This window comes from Aedes albopictus, chromosome 3 (genome assembly GCF_035046485.1).
Source record: "Aedes albopictus strain Foshan chromosome 3, AalbF5, whole genome shotgun sequence".
Lineage (NCBI taxonomy): Eukaryota > Metazoa > Arthropoda > Insecta > Diptera > Culicidae > Aedes > Aedes albopictus.
The window spans coordinates 401,753,171-401,774,982 of record NC_085138.1 but is presented as its reverse complement, the minus strand read 5'-3'; the positions used below and the strand labels follow the sequence as shown (position 1 = coordinate 401,774,982).

The 21,812-nt window shown below is 42.5% G+C and overlaps 1 protein-coding gene across 1 annotated transcript; it reads right to left on the bottom strand.

Annotated features, from left to right (window-relative positions):
* Positions 1 to 6,820: 6,820 nt before the first annotated feature.
* On the bottom strand, positions 6,821 to 21,404 carry LOC109408993 (probable G-protein coupled receptor Mth-like 14). The gene is made up of 5 exons (XM_019702036.3): positions 20,672 to 21,404; positions 8,035 to 8,650; positions 7,771 to 7,971; positions 7,499 to 7,709; positions 6,821 to 7,434 (listed from the first exon to the last, which is right to left on the bottom strand). The coding sequence occupies exons 1-5, from the start codon at positions 21,092 to 21,094 to the stop codon at positions 7,152 to 7,154; spliced, it is 1,734 nt and encodes a 577-aa protein (XP_019557581.3). The 5' UTR covers positions 21,095 to 21,404; the 3' UTR covers positions 6,821 to 7,151.
* Positions 21,405 to 21,812: the final 408 nt, after the last annotated feature.

Here is a 21,812-nt window from a genome sequence, read left to right as displayed (position 1 = left end):
TCGAGCATGGTCCAGGTCTCGTGCCCGTAGAGGATCACCGGTCTTATTAACGTTTTGTACATGATGCATTTGGTGCGTGCGTGAATCTTTTTCGACCGCAGTTTCTTCTGGAGCCCGTAGTAGGCCCGACTTCCGCTGATGATGCGCCTCCGAATTTCACGGCTCACGTTGTTGTCAGCCGTCAGTAAGGATCCGAGGTAGACGAATTCCTCCACCACCTCGAAAGTATCCCCGTCTATCGTAACATTACTACCCAGACGGATCCGGTCGTTTTTGGCTCCGCCTACCAGCATGTACTTTGTTTTTGAGGCATTCACCACCAGTCCGACCTTTGCTGCTTCGCGTTTCAGGCGGGTGTACAGCTCTGCCACCGTTCCAAATGTTCTGGCAATAATGTCCATGTCGTCCGCAAAGCACACAAATTGTCCGGATTTTGTGAAAATCGTTCCCCGGCTGTTGAGCCCGGCTCGTCGCATCACACCTTCCAGAGCGATGTTGAAGAGTAGGCATGAGAGTCCATCACCTTGTCGCAGTCCCCGGCGAGATTTGAATGAACTAGATAGTTCACCCGAAATCCTTACGCAGTTTTGCACACCGTCCATCGTTGCTTTAATCAGTCTAGTCAGCTTCCCAGGAAAGCCGTTTTCGTCCATGATTCTCCATAGCTCTGCGCGGTCGATACTGTCGTGTGCCGCTTTGAAGTCGATGAACAGGTGATGCTTTGGGACCTGGTAGTCACGGCATTTCTGGAGGATTTGCCGTACGGTAAAGATCTGGTCCGTTGTCGGCCGGCCGTCGATGAAACCGGCTTGATAACTTCCCACGAACTCATTTGTTCTAGGTGAAAGACGACGGAAGATGATCTGGGATAGCACTTTGTAGGCAGCATTCAAAATAGTGATCGCCCTGAAGTTCTTACATTCCAAATGGTCGCCTTTCTTGTGAATGGGGTAGATTACCCCTTCCTTCCACTCCTCCGGTAGCTGTTCGGTTTCCCAGATCCTGACTATCAGCCGATGCAGACAGGTGGCCAACTTTTCTGGGCCCATCTTGATGAGTTCAGCTGCGATACCATCCTTACCAGCTGCTTTGTTGGTTTTGAGCTGGTGAATGGCATCCTTAACTTCCCTCAGCTTGGGAGTTGGTTCATTTCCGTCCTCCGCTGCACTGGCGTCGTCGTTTCCTCCGTTGCCGTGGGCTCCCGTGCCTACGTTCTCCACGCCGTTCAGGTGCTGATCGAAGTGCTGCTTCCACCTTTCGATCACCTCACGTCCGTCCGTCAAGAGGCCTCCGTCTTTATCCCTGCATATTTCGGCTCGCGGCACGAAGCCGTTGCGGGATGCGTTGAGCTTCTGATAGAACTTCCGTGTTTCTTGGGAACGGCACAGCAGTTCCATTTCTTCACACTCCGCTTCTTCCAGGCGGCGCTTTTTCTCCCGAAAGAGGCGGGTCTGCTGTTTCCGCTTCTGTTTATAACGTTCCACGTTCTGTCGAGTCCCTTGCTGCAGCATTAGCGCCCTCGCTGCATTCTTCTCCTCCAAAACCGTTCTGCACTCTTCGTCGAACCATTCGTTCCGTCGATTCCGTTCCACGTACCCGATGGTGCTCTCGGCTGCGTCGTTGATGGCTGCTTTCACTGTACTCCAGCAGTCCTCTAGAGGGGCCTCATCCAGCTCGCCCTCGTCTGCCAACGCGGCCTCGAGATTCTGCGCGTATGCTGAGGCGACATCCGGTTGCTTCAGTCGCTCTAGGTTGTACCGTGGCGGTCGCCGGTATCGTACATTGTTGATGACGGAGAGTTTTGGGCGCAATTTGACCATCACCAGATAGTGGTCGGAGTCGATGTTGGCGCCACGATAGGTCCTGACGTCGATAATGTCGGAGAAGTGCCGTCCGTCAATCAGAACGTGGTCGATTTGAGATTGCGTCTGCTGTGGTGATCTCCAGGTGTAACGATAAGGGAGGCTGTGTTGGACAAAGGTGCTACATATGGCCATATTTTTAGGCGGCGAAATCAATGAGTCGTAGGCCGTTTTCGTTCGTCTGCTGGTGGGCGCTGAACTTACCAATCGTCGGTCTGAATTCCTCCTCCTGGCCTACCTGAGCGTTCAAATCACCTATGATGATCTTGACGTCGTGGCTTGGGCAGCGATCGTACTCGCGTTCGAGCTGCGCGTAAAATGCGTCCTTGTTATCATCAGTACTTCCGGAGTGTGGGCTGTGCACGTTTATTATGCTGAAGTTGAAGAATCGGCCTTTGATCCTCAACCTGCACATTCTTTCGTCGATCGGCCACCAACCGATCACGCGCCTCTGCATATCACCCATCACGATGAAAGCTGTTCCCAGCTCGCGTGTGTTGCCGCAGCTCTGGTAGATGGTATGATTACCTCTAAACGTTCGCACCATGGATCCTGTCCAACACACCTCCTGCAGCGCTACGATGCCGAACCCGCGGTCCTTCAGTAGATCGGCGAGTATGCGGGTGCTCCCAATGAAGTTGAGAGATCGGCAGTTCCACGTACCGAGTTTCCAATCACAAGTTCTTCTTGTTCGCTGGGGTCGTTGCCGTTGGTCTCGGTTCGTATTATTCTGTTGCTGATTTTCCGTTACAATGGTTTTTTACGGCTGGCTCGTAGGGCCTGACACCAACCCCCTACTTTCCGGAGGACCATAGTGCACAGTTGAGCTTAGAGTCCTTCTCTGGCACTCGGACGTAGATCAGGCACCCCTAACATGGGGATCAGACGCTGTTGTGAGCCGCTCTTCCTGGAGAACAGACGCTCAGGTTTACCGAAGCAAACCCCCCCCCCCTTCCCTGTCAGCCTAAGTTCCCACCGGGGTTGGTTACCCGATCTTCTCTAAGGTTGCTCATAGTTTCCGGCCGGTACCGCGTGGAGGTAGGGATAGGAGTTGCTGGGCAGAGGCTAGTGGATCACAATGGGATCTGTATTGCGCAGCATACCCAGCCTTTACCGTGCCATTTTCATAGGTTTATTGATTATATTAAAAAAAAAAAATATCGTACCCTATGTCTGGAACATGCTTCGCTTTTTGGTGGGATTCGAACCCACGATTTCGTATTCTCAAGACCGGTGATTCAACCAACTAAGCCAAAGAACAGGTAACGATTCTGCGTAATAGAAAGTCAAACTGACTCCGATCCTACACCATTAACATTCCTTTTTTCACAAATCCATCTCGCTTTCGGCTTAGGTGCCAAGCCACACCACACTCACGTTTGTGCCCATTAACTACAAGTGAGAGCGAATTGTTTATATGAAGCCGAGACTGACTTTTGCAGTCCGCATACCTAGCCACCAAGCAGTCTGTTTGCTACTGTCCAATTTAGTATGTGTCGAAAGTGAGACTGTGAGAGTCTGGTCAATTTCAGTCGTGTCTCCTATTAGACGCTGCCACCCTTTTTACGCCCACCGCGTTTTCCAGGCTGTATTCTAACCAATTTAGTTCATTTTTTGTATGTATATGATGAATCCATAGTAAGCACTAATTGCGCTAAAAAAATCAGCTTGATTGAATGCAAGATAGCTGAGAAATCGCGGTGGACGTAAAGTTGGTGGCAGCGTCTAATAGGAGACTCGACTGTAGTTGATGCATCAGTTCAGTTGTGTTAGGCACTGTTGAGCTTGCTGTTTTGCAACTGTGAAATTGAAAATGGTGGGTTTTGTCTTGCCACATCGATGTACCAACTAAATGACCAGGCACTCACAGTTTTATGTAGAACACCTACACTACCCGTCAAAAGTACGGACTCACAAAAAGTATTGCAACAATATTGCATCACCCTGACTCAGCTCGATATCTCCAAAACCTGAGGACTTACAAAGATACTGTCTTCAACAAAGTTATTCAGAAGCTCAAAAGCAACAACTTTTCTCAAGACGGTATTTTTGAAAGTGTTCTGGCGTTAGAGATATCGAGGTTAGTCAGTATGATGCAATATTGTTGCAATACTTTTTGTGAGTCCGTACTTATGACGGATAGTGTAAGACCAAAAAATGGGTTTCTTTATTTTTCATTTCTTGTCACTTCAACAACACAGCCGCTTAAAGTTTTGCTCAAACAGCATTAAATATGTTAAGGAATCATAATATCTAGGCTTCTTGTAACCGAGATTTCATCATTTTACCATACATAAATTCAGCTAATTACACTAGTTTACAGCATTTTTGAACTCCGTAAGCTGATGATCTTTTTTGGTGTAGAATCATGCCCTGAGTTCGAAAACGCGAAGGAAAAAAATTACACTAGAGTGGATTTTTTTTCGACTTTCCATACAAGGTTGATGATTTGAAAACGATTTTTGTTCTATTTTTAAGCAACGTCGCTCACTTCACACATCTCATTCTCCGTAATCAATGCTCCGATTGAGCTGATTTTTTTACTTTAACTCGCCTACGTATGATATGTAAAATAAACGTTGAGAAAGAATTTTTAGATTGTTTTTTTCTTACTTTTCTTACATATATTTTTGGAAATTTGGCTAAAATTTAAGGAGATCGTCCCTAAAACTCGCCAATATCTTGAATTTCATCAATCTGACGCAAAATATGCATTCAGATGATCGAATGGTATTGTATTCAGCTTTCAAATTATGGAAAAAGATTTGAAATTGGTTGAACAAAACGCAAGATACTTGAATTTTAGTAAATTCCATATTTTTAAAAGTTGTAGGACTCGATATTGAGCTAAAACTTAAAAACGGCTCTACTCAAAATTTTTTGAAGCACGGTTTCGAAATCAGTGCTAAATTGTACTTCAAAAATGTTGGTCATTGACAGAAGTTCACTACTTTCGTTTTATTTTGTAAACTAGTGTTACTTACATTTAATAGTATGTACAATAGATTTGTACTATTACTACACTATTGGTTCAAAATTGACATCGGAACAACGTAAAAAAGCCCAAAATAGAAGCCCTATCGAGATGGTTCCACTTCCCTACGCTTTTTTATTATTGCGGGTATTTAGTAAAGTTTTTCGTTCGTCGCGTAATTTGCGTGCCACACCCAAAAAAATGTTTTAGTTCCTACCGAATCCGTGGTAAAATTAAGAACAGCACCAACAATTTTCAACCGAATGCAAAATTCTGTTAATTGTACTGAAACATTGTCAATATTGCCATGCCACCGTTGACTGAAAATATTCTTGATGCTACTATTTTGGCACTGTAATTTCGACCATGTCGACTTGAATGTTGCGCGTCTTGGATAAACATGGTCAAAAATACAACGTCAAAATAGTAGATCAAGAATGTTTTCAGTCAATGGTACCGTACGTATGGCAATATTGACAATGTTTTAGTACAGTTAACAGAATTTTGCATTCGGTTGAAAGTTGTTGGTGCAGTTCTTAATTTGAGAATGGTTTCGGTAGAAACCACAAAAAATTGATTTCAGTGCAGACAGTTACGCACAGCCAGTGCTGCGAAGTGTCAGTATCAACCGGCATTTAAAGCTGAAATTGAGATAGGTAACCACTCTTTTTTCCATTTAGCATAGGAATATCAATTGACTACCTTCTGATCATTCAATTGACATCAGTTCCAGCCTCAGTCAAGGCACATATTATTCAATTGAGCCACAGCTAGGTAGAAAAAAATGTGGTGTTGTAGATTTGAAGTTTTTACCATCATTGATGACGTCAAACCTATCATTCACCTATTTTTATTTTGGCCACCAAACCCAACATAGATCCAATAGTTGTTCGATGTTGGTCCAACATTTGACCCGACGTAACCCAACAATCGATATTTTTTTCAGTCTGGCGGATTTTGCAGGGTTTTTCGTGTTTCTTGCTCAGCTCCTTCGAATGACAATTTATTCAATTGACAAGGTTTTGCTTCTCATTTGATAGGTGCTTTGATTGAATGAAATCGTTTTGCACATAACTAGAAGGAAAAATGACTGAAAAAATTTGTTGGATAGAGTTCAAATGAATGAGATGATTTTTTGCAACACTGCGCACAGCTCCTCTCCAGTTGCGAAGACGCGACAGCTCGGGGATTAATAAAGATCAAAAAAAAAATTCTCTCAACACTGTCATACAATATGATATACGTGTCTTGCTATATATCTTGACTTATAGGCAGATTGACATAGATCGTCCAATAATTGAGGATACAAAAGTCATAGTTCGATTTATGATGCACCTTTGCAGTTTAGGACGAGCAGGGTTTGATTGGTATGATTAATCTCAGCTGCGTTAAAAGCGCGTTTGCAATCTTTACTTTTAACACGATGTTTTGACATTTGAAATCTGCAACGGCAAACAAACAAGGTACAAGCTGTAGCTCGAAAGAAATACATCATACGTTTTATTGGGATATTCCTTGAAGTTGTGCATATGCATGAGTTCTCAAGTCGACACGACACGGTAAATAAGTCACACTCCGGCAATTCCTTCGATTGATGATGCCAGTATGTAGATTACAGTTGCAATCCATTACGGACAGGCGACAATGTGGGTAATACCTGAAATAGGAATCTATGGGGTGGTACAGATGGTCCCTGTATTGTTTTAGTGTTTCTCGATATGAAAAACGTTCTGACGAGGAGCGCAGCGGGCAAAAAAAAGTGAAGCAGGTTGAATACCAGCAACATGGGTGTCTGAAGATGTGCAGTAAAATTTTAGTAATGGCTAGTCAAAAAACTAGCAATGTTTATTTTTTATTATTGCGTATTTTACATGTTGTGTGGGAACTTCACCTTTGAGGGGTCATTCTGAATATCATCCTCAAATGTCTTCAGCAATGCTAGCTGGAATGTTTTCTGTCATCATGAAGTCAACTTAGTCAAATATTCCGCAAAAGTTTAATTATTCTATTTGTCGGTTAAAATCTCCAATTTCTACACTAATTTAGGTTCTTTTCGCCAAAATATATATTAATTAGTCGACATTATCATTATTCTGGTCATACAACATCCGTACATCGGGTCTACAACATTCTGGCTATTCAATACTACAACAGGAATAATACAAAGCAGTTCCTTCTTAGAACTACTCAAACTCGAATAAGCGTATACCGTTAAAACTGGTAATCCACAATAAACTCGTATTCGGTCGGCCTTAAAATACTATATAAATACACAGTTCATTCACTCTCACACTCGCACCTCCTCCCTCCAGCTTCTACGACTCTATCACAGGCTTCCGTTCCATGGTTCGCATCTCCCGTTCCGTTTCCACCGCGTGCAGATCAATCGATCCGGAGTAGCTCCAGCACTCCCGAATGATGGTCCACTTTTTGCTTCCACCCACGAACAGCACTCCCACGAGCATCCCCTGGAAGATAACCGCGAATGCGGCCCCCAGCCGGAAGATGTCGTACTGACTGTCCAGCTGCTGCTCCATTAAGCTGAGTACCACCCAGCAGATGACGGTGTAGATGGCTTCGATCGTACATAGGCGGTTCCTAGGAAGATTTTGGAAGGTTGAACGTTGGAATCGTGTGAAGTTCAGCACGATCGAATACTTACGTGGTCCGCACTTCGTCCAGCCGTTCCTGGTTAATTCGAGGCTGAGCATTGACCGCTTCCGTGTAGGTCAACTCGTGATAATTCTGGTGCGACACTGTAAATCGGATGAATTTACTGTTCGCCAGTGTTCGTATGGCACGGTGGCAGAGGTAGAGAACTACGGCTATTGCTGCGTAGTATATGTATAGAGCGATATGGAAGATGAGAGCTTCTGTAAGAGAAAATTCGGGATCAATTGAGAACTGATTGGGAACATGAAGGCGGTTTTATACTTTTCCACGGGAAGAACATAGGAATAACGGTGATGGTGTAGAGTACAGCTAGGAAGAAGAACACATCGGTTTTGTTTTTGGTATCGAACTCCAATCCGTTCGGGAGGTAGTAAGCAGCGTAGACATAGTTGTAGACATTCATCAAGACAAAGGCAAATACAGATGTTATGAGGAACACATGGCCAAATATTGCGAGTCCGTCTGAAACAAGATCATTTCTTTAGAATTGATGAACCATCAAGGGAAATTTCAGCATCAACTCACCAACCCTCCCATCGGGAACGCAACGATCGCCGCAAGCTGCCAGCGACATCAGTATCATCCCCACCAGGAACGATCCCGCGTGTCCGACCAGCAGATACCCGAACACGTCGTTCAGCTTCGGTACGAACGCATAAGCTACGCAAGTCAGCAGCAAACCCAGTGAAGCGATCGCCAAGCCAACGTAGATCAACACAGCTGTAGATCTCAGCACGATCGGTTCCACTTCGTCACACGCTTTGGCCAAAAGCTTACCCCGGGTATCCACCTCGACGCAGTAATGATCGAACACCGCCATGAATTGGCCTTCCGCGATCACAAGCAACGAACCGTTCTGGATTACGAACATCTCGTCGCCTTGCTCCTTACTATACTGGAACGTCAAATTGTTCGAATAGCACGCATTACTTGGTTCGTAGTCAAAGTGGATGAGATGGTCTTTGTCTTCGATACACTCTGCATCGCCGTAGAACACGGCGTAGATCGTTTCGATGTCCAGTTTGCGTTCACCGGGGGTACAGCGTAGACGGCCGGAACCCACGGATTCGAATATTTCTCCATGAGGGCAGCACTTTTTGATGTGTGAATCTTTATCGTAGGATGGTTGATGTGGGGATATCTAAGGGAGTGAATAAGAAGAGGTTGATTAGTATTTTGAGTAGTTGTTATTTGTTCAATAGTCAAAAACATAAAAAAAAACCAAAATGCTTTGAAAATTTTAAGTAATTTCTGTAGTTAATATAAAATCCCAAATTAGAAAACAAATCATTACACTTGTAATTTGGCATCCTGCTTCGGACCCCGAGGGAGAGATTGATTGATCTATTATAATCTTGGGCCAGTAGTCTGGCACCAGTAGGTCCTTGCCATTAGCAAAAAGAGCTGAAAATGTCTACTGTATTGAGTCGATCCACGAGAAATGTCACCCACAGAATTTTAGGAGCCAGTCAGTGATCCGATACACGTGGTGTATTGGATCTAAGACACCCCATTAGCAACGAACATCTTCCAGCGACTTAGAGAAGCGCGCAGCCAGAGAAATCACCAGACGAGGAATTCGAACTTCGGAGAGGATGGATTGCGTAGTGTGGACCATATTCAACACCTGCTGATGTTTTGCTGGCAACGGAGAATCCCACTTGCAGAAGACTCTATCCTGCTTCAGCATCAATTACCACTACTTGAAGACGAAGAGCTTTGCCTTCACGATAACTGACCATAACAGACCCAGGAGGTCGCAAATATGAGCGATATATGACATCACTTTGCGCTTGGTTAGGATAGCAGCGGAGAGCGGTAGGTCTAACATTAAATGAAGCGTTTGACACTCATTTCTTCAGGGTAAATCCAGCGGACCCAAGACAGCGATTGCTTGCTGTTGGAGAACTACAGCACATTCTGCGTCCGGTGCGCCAGTTTGCGGCACCGTATGTGACGGTTTGTAGTTCATATGTCTCGATGGGATCGGACCAAGGTTGCGACCATTCATTTGCAAAGATTTACATTCATTTGTTATTATCTCAGTTCAGAAGCATGCTATCGAAAAACAATGTATGGATGAATTAAACCTTGTAGTTTTATCTGAAAGTTTGCCGAATAACATTGGGGTCGCAAACGTATACCAAAGTCGTGAGCGAGCTGTGAAGGTAACTCTCCACGCGGTGAATGTAAATTTCATTCACGCTGTGGAAAGTTGCCTTCACAGCTCGCTCACGACTTTGGAATGCGTGTGCGACCCCAATGTTATTCGGCAAACTTTCAGATAAAACTACAAGGTTGAATTCATCCATACATTGTTTTTCGATAGCACGCTTCTGAACTGAGATAATAGCAAATGAATGTAAATCTTTGCAAATGAATGGTTGCAACCTTGGATTGGACAGACTGGTGCGATGGCGTTTTCGGGGCAATGATAGATCCACGGGATGGTGCAACACATGCCTGTACGTGTACATCTTCTCCACATCTGCAACGACAGTGATGTTTCGCTTCGGAACCTCAAGTAGATGGAATAGAGGTCCTGCAGGACAACCGGTCCAACCAGGAGCGTGTCTTTCAAAGAGTAGCCCTGATTTTCCCTAAACAATATGGAATACTATCATCAGCCCCCTCATTTGTTTCATGCGACAAGGTGCTTATACTCGTCCATGAACCGATCGTAGAAGTCCTTGGTTGCAGGATCTCCTCCAAGACGGCGTTCCAGGCCCAGAAAGCGTCGATCGACTATCCATTTAGATTCTCTCAGAACCTATTCAGGATCTTTGGTCCTTATGAGGCGAACGTACAGATCTTCACAGCTGTATTTTTCGGACGATCGAACTGGACTCGATGGAATTGTTTCCATGTCCCAGACTTTGCGTAAAGCGGCTTCCAGTCGATTTTCAGTGGCAGGGTTAAAGCCGAGCACGAGGCGGGACCAGTAAGCAGTGTGGAGTTCCCAGTAGCTTTCACCAACCGATGGCTGCACACTTGGCAATTTCCATGCCTAGATGTCTATCGGCGGAACTCATCAAGATAAGTTGGCCACCTAGGTAGCTACCTGCACCAGCAAATAATGCGGATCTGGGAGACCGAACAGCTATCAGAGGAGTGGAAGGAAGGGGTCATATGCCCAATCTACAAGAAAAGTGACAAGTTGGAGTGGGAGAACTTCAGAGCGATTACAATTCTGAGTGTCGCCTACAAAGAGCTATCCCAGATCATCTTCCGTCGATATCAAGCCGGCTTTGTCGATGGCGGGATCGCCAATGGACCAGATCTTCGTTGTGCGACAAATTCTCCACGAATACCTGATCCCAACGCACCACCTGTTTGTTCATCGATTTTAGGGCGGCGTACGGCAGTATCGACCACACAAAGCTATGGAAAATCATGGACTGCGTAAGGATTTCAGGCGATTTGCCTAGTTCGTTCGAATCTAGCCGGAGACTGCGACAAGGTGTTTAACCCTCATGACTGCAGTTCAATATCGCCCTGTAAGGTGGTATGCGACGAGCCGGGCTCAACAGTCAGGGTACGATTTTGGCAGGTGGATCCGGGAACGACAGGGCAAGCCTAGGCAGCAGTCCAGCAGTGTTAGGATAGACGGGGATACATTCCAGATGGTGGAAAACTTCGTCTACCTCGGATCCATATTAACGGCAGGCAACAACGTTAGCCGTATAATACCAAGGTGCATCATCAGTGAAAGTCGGGCCTACTATGGGCTCCACAAGAACCTGCGGTCGAAAAAGATTTACCCCCGCACTAAATACACCATGTACAAGACGCTGATAAGACCGATGTGGTTCTCTACGGGCACGATACTTGGACTATGCTCGAGGAGGACATGCAAGCACTCAAAGTGTTCGAGTGACGGGTAATTAGGACCATCTGGTGGTGTGTAGGAGAACTGTGTGTGGCGGCGAAGAATAAATTACGATCTCGCTGCCCTCTACGAAGAATTTAGCATCAGGAAGGTAGCAAAAGCTGGAAGGAATGGGCAGGGCCATTTGACCCCTCCGGCTCCAAAGGGTTAAACTTTTGCTGTTAAGTAAAACATTGGGCTTAAATACCCCAACATTAAAGATGGGCAAAATAGCTCGGATCCGACCCGGATCAATCATTCTAGTGCATAAGTTCCCAAACTTTCAGATCACGCGGCCCCCCTTTTGCCAGCTGACGTAGTTTTCGCGACCACACATAGAAATTCCCTCATTTGTTGTCTATTACAGTAGTATATTTTACTGTCCCTCGCGACCCCCTGGATGAACGCCGACGACCCCCCTGGGAGGTCGCGACCCACAGTTTGGGAAACCATGCTCTAGTGAATCCGATCCTTTGAATGGAACACGAATGACCGAACGATCGCATTGCTTGCAGTTCATAGGCTAGAGGAACTGATCATCTAGCGTGAATACACGCAAAAAAATCCATTCCGATATTCCTGAACAAAATATCACGAATGAAGGAACGTGCAACACGATCACAATCGTGATTTAGCTCTCGTAAACGTGACTCCGATAGCCACATTACACGAAGACCAATCGTAAATTCAAGAACTCAGTTCCGGCCAGCTCAATTTCAATATTCGTTTATTAACGCATCGAAAACTGTGAACATAAATCGCGATAGGGTATCGCGCCACTTGGGCGGTTACTTCTATATTCGTCTGTTTTCCACAATAACTCAGTCAATTTTGAACCAATTGACTTGAAATGTTGTACACGGGTATCTACTATACCTATCTCACCACATTCCAAAAGTTGTGTCCATTTGTTCAAATTTGACTGAGTTATAGTGGAAAACAGACTAATATAGAAGCCACCGCCCAAGGGGCGCGATTCCCTACAAGAAACCTTAAAATCAATTTTGGGACTTTGTTCCTAAATGCGAGAACTCTGTTCACGCGCGCTGTCATCCACACGACACTCATCAAAAGTGCCGCGAGAGGGAGACTTTTTTTCAAAATGTATTCCTTCTGTCTTCTGTCGATAACTATCATTTGTGATTGATGTTGTGAAAAATAGAATAATCAATTTCGGCAAGTGGCGATTAAGTAATTAAGTGCTTCTTACTGTTAAAGTGAAGGCAGCTTGTAAGTGCTTTTCAGATTTTTGCGATTTGTGTGCTCAAAAGTTGGTGAGGCTGTTGCCGTTAACTCGTCGTCGTTCCCCGGATGCTGCTGTTTCCCAAGAAAAAAGACCCCGTTGAGGCATTCAAAACACGTAAGTTTGTGAAAATGAGATAAAAATATTCATATTCTGCAAAATTTAGACCACGAAAACTGTGTTGCAGTTGCCAGATTATATATGTATCTATATCGTTTCAAAACATAAATTTATCAATGATGTGCGGAGCGGACCTGGCGTGATGGTTAAAGCACGTGACTATCATGCCGAGGATCTGGGATCGAATCCCACTCCTGACAAACTCAGAAAATGTGAGTTCTTCCTTCGGAAGGGAAAAAAAGCGTGGGTCCCGAGATGAACTAGCCTAGGGCTAAAAATCTCGTTAATACAGATAAAAAAAATATCAATGATGCATTTTCTATAGAGAGAATCGTAGGTTCACAGTTTTATAGTATTTGCATTTGTTCCTATAGCAGACCATGAACTAAGTTCCACATCCCGTGATTCAAGATCCAGTTCCCGTTGAACAACCTGTCACTTTCGCATTTCATTTATATGAAGAACCTATTTATTCTCTTCGTTAAATTCATCCACATTCATGTAATTCCTTTTACGAATTCTCACACACAGTATACGACACTCACTTTCTTGATTTGTCATAGCATCCGCATCCGCATTACCCCTTTCTTATCATCAAACAACATACAGCTGATGAACTGATGAACAGAAAGATAGAAGCAAAATGCGTGAGTAGTAGCTGCATGTTTTGGTTCACTCTCCTGCTTGAGCATCGTGTTCTTTGTTTGCGGACTGCATATATAAAGTCTTCACCAGAAAAAGAACGCGGCTGGCAAGACTGCGGTGGTGAGGGTACGTCATGAGCTAGGATACACATCCTATACTAGGTCATGAGTATAGACCAGAGCGATGCGTAGACGGTCGAACGCTTCTTTTCTCGGTCTTTGGACGGGAGAGAACCGGATCTCTCTCTGGAAAAAAAAAATCACGGATCACTTGCTTACTGCACTGATCCGTCTCTTTGCATTGGCTCCGGATCTGATTGCTTATCTCTACTCAACATTACAAGGCCCACTACTGTACAATCTGCAAAACTGATTATTTCTAGATTTAACCAAGAGTTCTTTTGGGTTAATTACAAAAAATGATTTGACATTTCCACCGGACTAGATAGAAGATTAATTTGAAAAGGAGTCACCCACATCCAAACATTCGTTCCTCCTTTCGCAGTTTCTTACAAAATTCTTCCTACAAGTTCTTCAAACCAAGTTTTTTTTTAAGTTTGCCAGAGTTTTCTCAAGCCAGTTTCCAGAGGGTTTTCATGCATGTGTTGCCATAAATAGCTCGTTCCTAGATTGTTTCGGTGTTCTTTCAAAATTTCTGCATGGTGTTTTTCATGGGATACCTGCTGTAGTACCTCCCGGGAGATTCTTCCAGAGATTTTCCTGATATGCCTCCAGAGTTTCTTGCTGGATTACTCACGGAGATCGCTCTAAAATATATCCAGAGTTCCTTCAGCAATTTATCTTAGTGGTTTTCCTAGATAGCTTTCCATTAATTTCTCTCGGTATTTTTGCGAGATTTTTGCATAAGTTCTTCCAGGGATTTCTTCAAGAGAGTTTCCTCGTGGGATATTTCCCGTTGTTCCACCCGGGATTTCTGCAAGGGATTTTCAGAGTTGGATTTCGTTAATATTTCCTCCCGGGATTACTACCCGGGAGATCCCTAGATATCCCAAGATGACCCAGTTTTTTTCTAAGAATTTCTTTAGAGGATCTTCACTCTCAAGATTTATCCAATAAATTATGACAAAGAAAAAATCCCTGCAAGAGCTTCGGGAGCGATTAACAATTAAATCCCCAAAGGAGCTTCCTGATTTTGAGTACAATTTCTTGTAGGAGTTCTGCGAGAGATCTGGGAATAAACTCGAGTAAATCTGTACAAAAAATAATCTGGCGTGGATCACTGCAAAAAAATCGGGGAACAACTACAAGAAAAAGCATGGAAAAGCTCTGAAAGAAATCATGCGAAGAGCTCCCATATCAGCAATGCCTGCAATACCAGAAATTGCAGAAGGCACACCGAAAAATTGGGAGAAAGTGCAGGGCAAATTCAGAAAAACTACAAGAGAAATCCTAGGACCAACAGCTGAAGGAATTCCTGAGACAAGTTCCGATTAAAACTCCGAGAAAAGCTTCTAATGATATCCCACAAGAACCTTTGGGAAATATCGCAGCTGAAACTTCTTTAAAAATATACCTAGGGAAACTCTAGAAGAAAGCTCATGGAAATTTCTTGAAAAGAATTACAGGAAACACTTTTGAAGAAATCCCAAGAGGAACTGCTTCGAGGAGCTCCTGTCGAAATTTCAGGAATAACTCCAGTTGCAACAATAAGAGAAACCACGAGAAGATTTCCTAGGTAAGTCTCAAGAGGAATACGGAAGGAATCGCTCGGGAAAAAACTTCAACAGAAATCCCGAAAAAGATTCCGCAACAAGATTTGTGATACATCTTTAAAGGAACTCTTGTGGAGATTTCAGGTTACATCCTGGTTGATATCGCACAAAAATCTATTTGGGAAAACACAGGACGAATTCTATGAGAGACTCTATGAGAAATAGAGGGAAACCCTCTGAACGATATTCTGGAAAGAAATTTTGTAGGATTTGCGTAAAAAAACTCCCGGATTTCTGGAATCCTGGAAGATTCACATGCAAACATCTTGGCAAGGCATCTTGAGAGAAATCCTGGGAGACATTCCAAAGAGTATTTCTGGACAAGTTCCAGAAAGAAACCATGACGGAATTTCTGATTGAAAAACTCTAGGATCTAGGAAGAATCCGAAGCAGTATTCAACGTCTTCGCGTCTTCACAAGCTTACAGTAAATATCTGCAGCATTATGGGAAAACTATTTGTTTTGATAGTTCTGACTAAGCACATGTTCGAAAGACGTGCACACTACATATTCGAAATATTTTCTATTCATACCATCAATGCAGTGGCTTCGTGGTCGTGCGGCTAGTGTCACCAAGCATTTAGTCGCATCGTGCTAAGGAGCGCGGATTCGATTCCCACCGCAGCTGTCAGGAAAAGTTTTCGGCTGTGCCACTGGGCGTTGCATGCTAGTCCGTTGTCTAGTGTCGTGCTTCCTTCAAAGAGCGAATAGCTTTCTGGAAGCATTGAACGTGTCCGTGTCTTTTTTTTTTTTTTTAATGTAGTGAATTCTGTGAACTCTGATTCTGAGTAGAACTACAAGTAGTAAAGTTCACTACTTTTTGTTCATTCGACCCACTGTTTTATTTTTATTGGTGCAAAATTTCCCTGAGTATTCCAGATTATTCCCTGTGAAATAAAATTCCCTGAAGATTCCCGGTTTTCCAGGTTTTTCCAGGTAGTAGACACTCTGAATAAAGAATTTTTTTGCTGAAATGACAAAGAAAGTCTTCTTTAGAACATCAAGCTACTCAAATTAACTTCTAGGCACTTGTAAGTTCCAACAAAGTTCCGAGTAGCATCTTAGGCAGCTCCTAAGCTGCTTAAGAGGCTACCAATGAGCCTTTATGGAACTTACAAGTGCCTAGAAGCTCCAGCAACCCAGATAACAATTTGATGCTGTACAAAAGTTTTTCTAATTGTTTTAGTAGGCTTCATTTGAACAAAAGTTGGGCACTGGAGGTACAATCTTTTGCTCTGCTCCTAAACATCTTATTTTGATGATTTTATGTAGTAGTGTAGTAGCATGTAGTAGCATGTTGGCATGAAGAAAAACTTCAGTCATATTTACAATGTTTTGAGATGCCATAGAATGAAAAATTAGGTACGACCCGAGTTCTTTAAATTACGAAAAGTTACGTACATATGTACATATCCATCTAAGTTCAGTTCAGTAACCTTGTACTACTAACCTCGATACTAAGCTTCAGTTTGAATACAAATTTGAGGGTGAACAAGCCATACTTCAGAACAATACTCAGCTGTCATTATTGTGTTCAGCCACTGGCAGCTAATACTCTCACTGTTTAGCATTTATTGATACTTGGGAAGAAGCCTCTTAAACAGCAAGAAAGACTCTTGCGGCAATTTATTTGAATTGCATTTTGTCATACGAAGCGGAACTTTTGGTTACTTGGGTAAGGATTTAAGACCGATATAACATGACATCTAAAGCTCAGTTCAGAAGCTAGTTACAGGTCGGACTCGATTATCCGGAGTCGGAGTCTCAAACATATATCTTGGGAACGGAATACTCTAATAAGCTGACATTTTGCCAAACCAACTTTGATTGGTAGTCAGTCAAAATTTCAGCTTCTTACTGCATTACGTTTTCGAGATATGTATTTGGGAAGCACCAGAACCCGAATGCGGATAATCGAGTTCAACCTATACTACAATGTGATGTTCGGGAAACTTGTAGGCTTTTTATATTTTAAAACAGTTTTCATTTTGTATTGTTTTAATTTTTGAGAAAATTTGCTTATGATTTCACAAAAGAAGTTTGTCTACGATGCTTCGTTCTTGAGTTATGTTTTGTCAATGTAAACGACTCATATGCAGCGATGCCAGATGATTTTCTGTATCACTCTTTCAAAAATCTGTATCCCATACAAAATTTAGGTGAAAAATCTGTATCCTAAACAAATAAAAAATATGCATTCCATATAAACACAATATGTATAGCTGTTTAAAAATCTGTATAATACAGATAAATCTGTATATATGGCATCCCTGCTCATATGGCACATCTGAACGCATCTTGAAATTTTTACAGAGTATAGACTGTTTCAGAAATTATAAATACATTAAGTTTTTAAATTAAAATAACTGTTCTAATGACTTTTATCGACTTCTTTCAGAGTATAGCATATTGCACTCCATATTTTTCTATTTCCTTTAAATTGTCTTGATATTTTAAAGAACAGTCGAGTTCTCTAACAAATAACTTAATTTTTAAAATTTGCATTTGCACAAAGGTGTTTTTTGATGATTTCAACATTATTTATCATTAAATACCAAAAACTATCTAAATTTTTATCACATTCGATTTCTTAACAAGTTGTCTAAGGAATTCCTTGATCAAAATTTGGGAAAAATCGATAATGGCATTTCCACAACATATTTTCGGAGATCAAGTTTCTTATTTTTTAAGGGTTTCTACGGAACATAAGAACTACCCCACAGTTTCTTATCTTTCCTGAATTTAACATAAACAAACTTATTTTTCCAGCTCATTCGATCCTGCAGATGGCATAATTTGTCATACCATAAAAACGAATGCAGTAAGCAGTAATTAAGATATTCGTTTGCTTAACGTTTGTTGCTACTGGTGTTGTTGAGAAATTTGCAACAAAAAATTTTGTATTGAGAAGGCCCGTAATGGTGGTTTTGATCAAATATTCCAGTAAAAATTACTCTTACCAATCGAGAAATATCTTTTCTTATCGATACAGCCATTTTTGTTGTGTTTGGAAATTTAATATTTTATCTGTGAGATTTTTTTCCTTTCTACTATGCTACATTTTTTGACCACTTTGTGCAACTTCAAAATTTAATCATCTAGTTTATAGAGCCCTTTTTTAACTTTTACCATAAACATCAACAAAATTGGAATCATTTGCTTCGTTAGTATGTTTACTATAAGAGCTAGAAGATACTTTTTTGAATATTGTGCTTAAATTGAAATGGCAGTTAATCGTTAGTGTATTTAAAATTTCTGAAACAGTCTATATAGCTTATAATTATCCCTTTCAAAAATATTATTTTTGACAATTTTTACATAGCTTCCTAAATAGTTTTCAGACTTTTCCAACCGAGTTCTAGTGAAAAATTTAGTGAAAAACAATTTTCATTTTGTTTTTGTTTTTATTGCTGAAAAGTTGTTCTCATAATTAGACAAAAGAAGTGAATTATGAACCTATTTGTGAAAAAAAAAAAACATTTTATTTTAAGAACCTTCGTACCAATTTGAGCATAAGCATGAGCATGATTGACCGCCCGCGGTTGCTCCTCTGTTATTGCAAGGACAACTACATTTACACAAAGAACCAACAGGTGATGCTTGGGACTAGCTTTCTCCTCATTGTGTAAATGCTGGAATCCCAATACTTTTCAATAAGCAATACCAGCGCCGGCCGCGTCCGAATGCAGGTCAATTGAGGATAGGGAAGGAAGTGATGACGTGATTCTCGCTTAGGCCAATAACCGAGGAATTCTCTGCGTTACTACGAGAAATCACCAGGAGTTTGGATATGGGAAGGGAAGATGTACTAGGGATTTTGTCTTGGTAAACAAATTGCTACAATGAACGGACTGATTCTTGTTTTGTTTTGCGATGAAAGATGCACACGCGAAAAATTCCCATTGAAATCGTCCTCGCATTCGCGTCATTTTCAGGAAAAATTAAAAGTGTTTAAGGGGTCGAGAACTTTTCCACACGAAAACAAGCTAAAAAGAAAATCCTATCGCGCGTCTCCACTCCATTAGGAAGCAGAAGTCTTAAGTCCATTTCACACAGAAATGAATCGAACGCGACGTTTACCCTAGCTTAGACTGTCTTAGGAATGCTTGTAAGTGAAGGTATTCTTAATACAGGACGCAGTTTGGTAGGTGACATCATCGCACATCATCATGTTAAAAAATATCTCAATTTACCTCAAACAAAAAACAAGGAAGTTAATAAAAAATAGTAAAACCACTTCAATAAAAGCTGTTTTTTCTTACACACCCGCGACATTTCGAATCTAAGAACCTTCGTACCAATTTGCACGACAAAAAAAAAATCCCTTTCAGCTGGCTCAAACCACAATGTGCGTCACATTTGTTTATAAGCATGTTCATACCATTCCAGCACAAGAATGGCAGAAACGCTACATTGACTCACGGAGCAGGACGATACTTTCGACTTATTAATATGCTGCTAATATGATAAGGATTTAACGGCTTTCAGTCTTTCAAAGCTGCTTTGGTGACTAACAGCATACAATTAACATTTATTCTCAGTTCGTCCGTATTGACGTTGCCGATCAGATGAAAAAAAAAAAACAAAATTATTACAACTATTGAAAATATTTGGTTTCAAAAAGTATAACAAATTTCGCAGTGACACGCCGAGGACTTGGGATCAAATCACAGTCCCGACAGACTCACAAAAAAGTGAATTCATCAGAAATCTGAGTGTGCCAAAATATAAAGCTACCCGTCGAGGGTTAAGTCATCCAAGCATTGGTTTTACCGCTAATGCGTAGGAGACAGACAATTCCGTGTCTGATATATTTTGAATCATGTTAACTCAATTAGCACTAGTTATCGTTTTCCCAATTCAGAAGTGCCATACTCTCGCTGCAGACGACGACGCCAGGTATTACCGGGCAAACCTGCTTCAATTCAGATCATATCACGCCCAAATGATTGGCATGTCCACAACGAAAAAAAAATGATGTCTCCATTCCAGAGGTTGTACCATTACACAGATCGAAAAAAGAATGTAAAATTGTGTGACATATGATGCACATGATTGGAGCGTGGGATATCACAGAAGTTTACATGGCATATCATGTAAATGTCATGAAATATCATGTAAATTTCCGTTATATGTCATGTAATTCAGCATGGCACTGAGTATTTACATGACATACAACGGAAATTTACATGATATATCATGTAAACCATCATACCAGTAAGTTTACATGACTAAAATGAAGTTTACATGACGTGTAAATCTCATTATTTTTATCTGTGTATCTGTGCCAATGATCCGTTACTGCGCAAGTTGCTTGAAGCATTGTGAATCAAAATAAAGCCTTCGACAGGCGCATCAGACATCAACGTCATCCACTTTTTATGTCCCCTTTCCCAAGTACTAGTTCGTGATTCACATGTAAAATATTCCCCGTCACGCTACATGCTTTCGCTCGGGGTTACACCCCGAGATAAAAATATTCTGCCTGCACAGACTGCACCCGGTTACTTATCATAGATACACCGCTTGAGTCAACTCTCTTCAATGTACTCACCTCAAATTCCAAACAGTTTGGTAACTGCTCGTGACTAGTGGCAGTGGTAACTTCCGGTACAAGTTTGGGCTTCTCTGTGGACGTAGTGCTGCTACTTGCCGGAACTTCTTTGCTTGTAGAACTTCGACCGGTGGTTTCGACAACCGTGGTCGTCATCACTTGTTCCGTTGTAAATTCTTCTGTTGTTGTTGTTGTTGTTGTTAGTGGTGTTGTTGTAATCACTGTTGTTGCAACAACCGGCGTCGTGGTCAGCACCACTGCTGGGGAATTCGTCACATTCGGCAATTTTGTTGGCCCACCGTCTTTAGCCGTAACGGTATTGTTAGCCAGGTCAACCCCCACCAATTCGGTTCCATTGACCCGAAGCGTAATTATCAGCACAATCAACGCCAGCAGTTTAATTCGACCACGTGAATGTATCATTTTTGCCTACTGTCGCGCACCTCACTCAATTAATCAATACACATAAAAACACCCTCGCAACACCCGAACCGTCGCGGTGTGCGACCGAACTTCTCCGGTGGATGATCTCGTACCTACTGTTCGCACTGTGGGCTTCGGCCGGCGCTTAGACTGTCAACAAAGCTCACGAAACCGTGCAATTAAGTCACCAACACACTATAAGCCACCTTCCACCTTCGGCAGCTGATCATCATTACGCGAGCGAGGAGCGAGCGACGGCAACGGCGAATCCAAGTCACCTAGCTAAATGAGCTGCGCGCGCGAACGATACCTACCACTGAGGACAAGCGACGAACGATAGAACAAAAGATATGGCTCATCAACGAACGAACGCCCAACTAAAGTTCCGGTGCGTCATCAGAGCCGTAGAGCCGTGTGTGGAGACAAGAGAGCGAGTACGGCGTGGTGGTTTTACCCGTTTTACTCAATGACCTGAGTTGCGATTCAAGGCGGATGGGCATGTGGTTGTCCGTCACAAATGTCGGCGTCGGCATCGTCGCCATCGTCATCGTTGCGATTTTCGTCTGTCGTTGTGGCCCCCAGTCTCATTCATAACGGAGAATCATAAGAGGCAGGCTACCTTAGGCTGTGACCATAGTGGGTAAGGTGAGATGCGATCGGATGCGATGAGTTATGAGATGAGAAGAGGGAAGTTTGATAGGCCATAGTGCATGAGGTT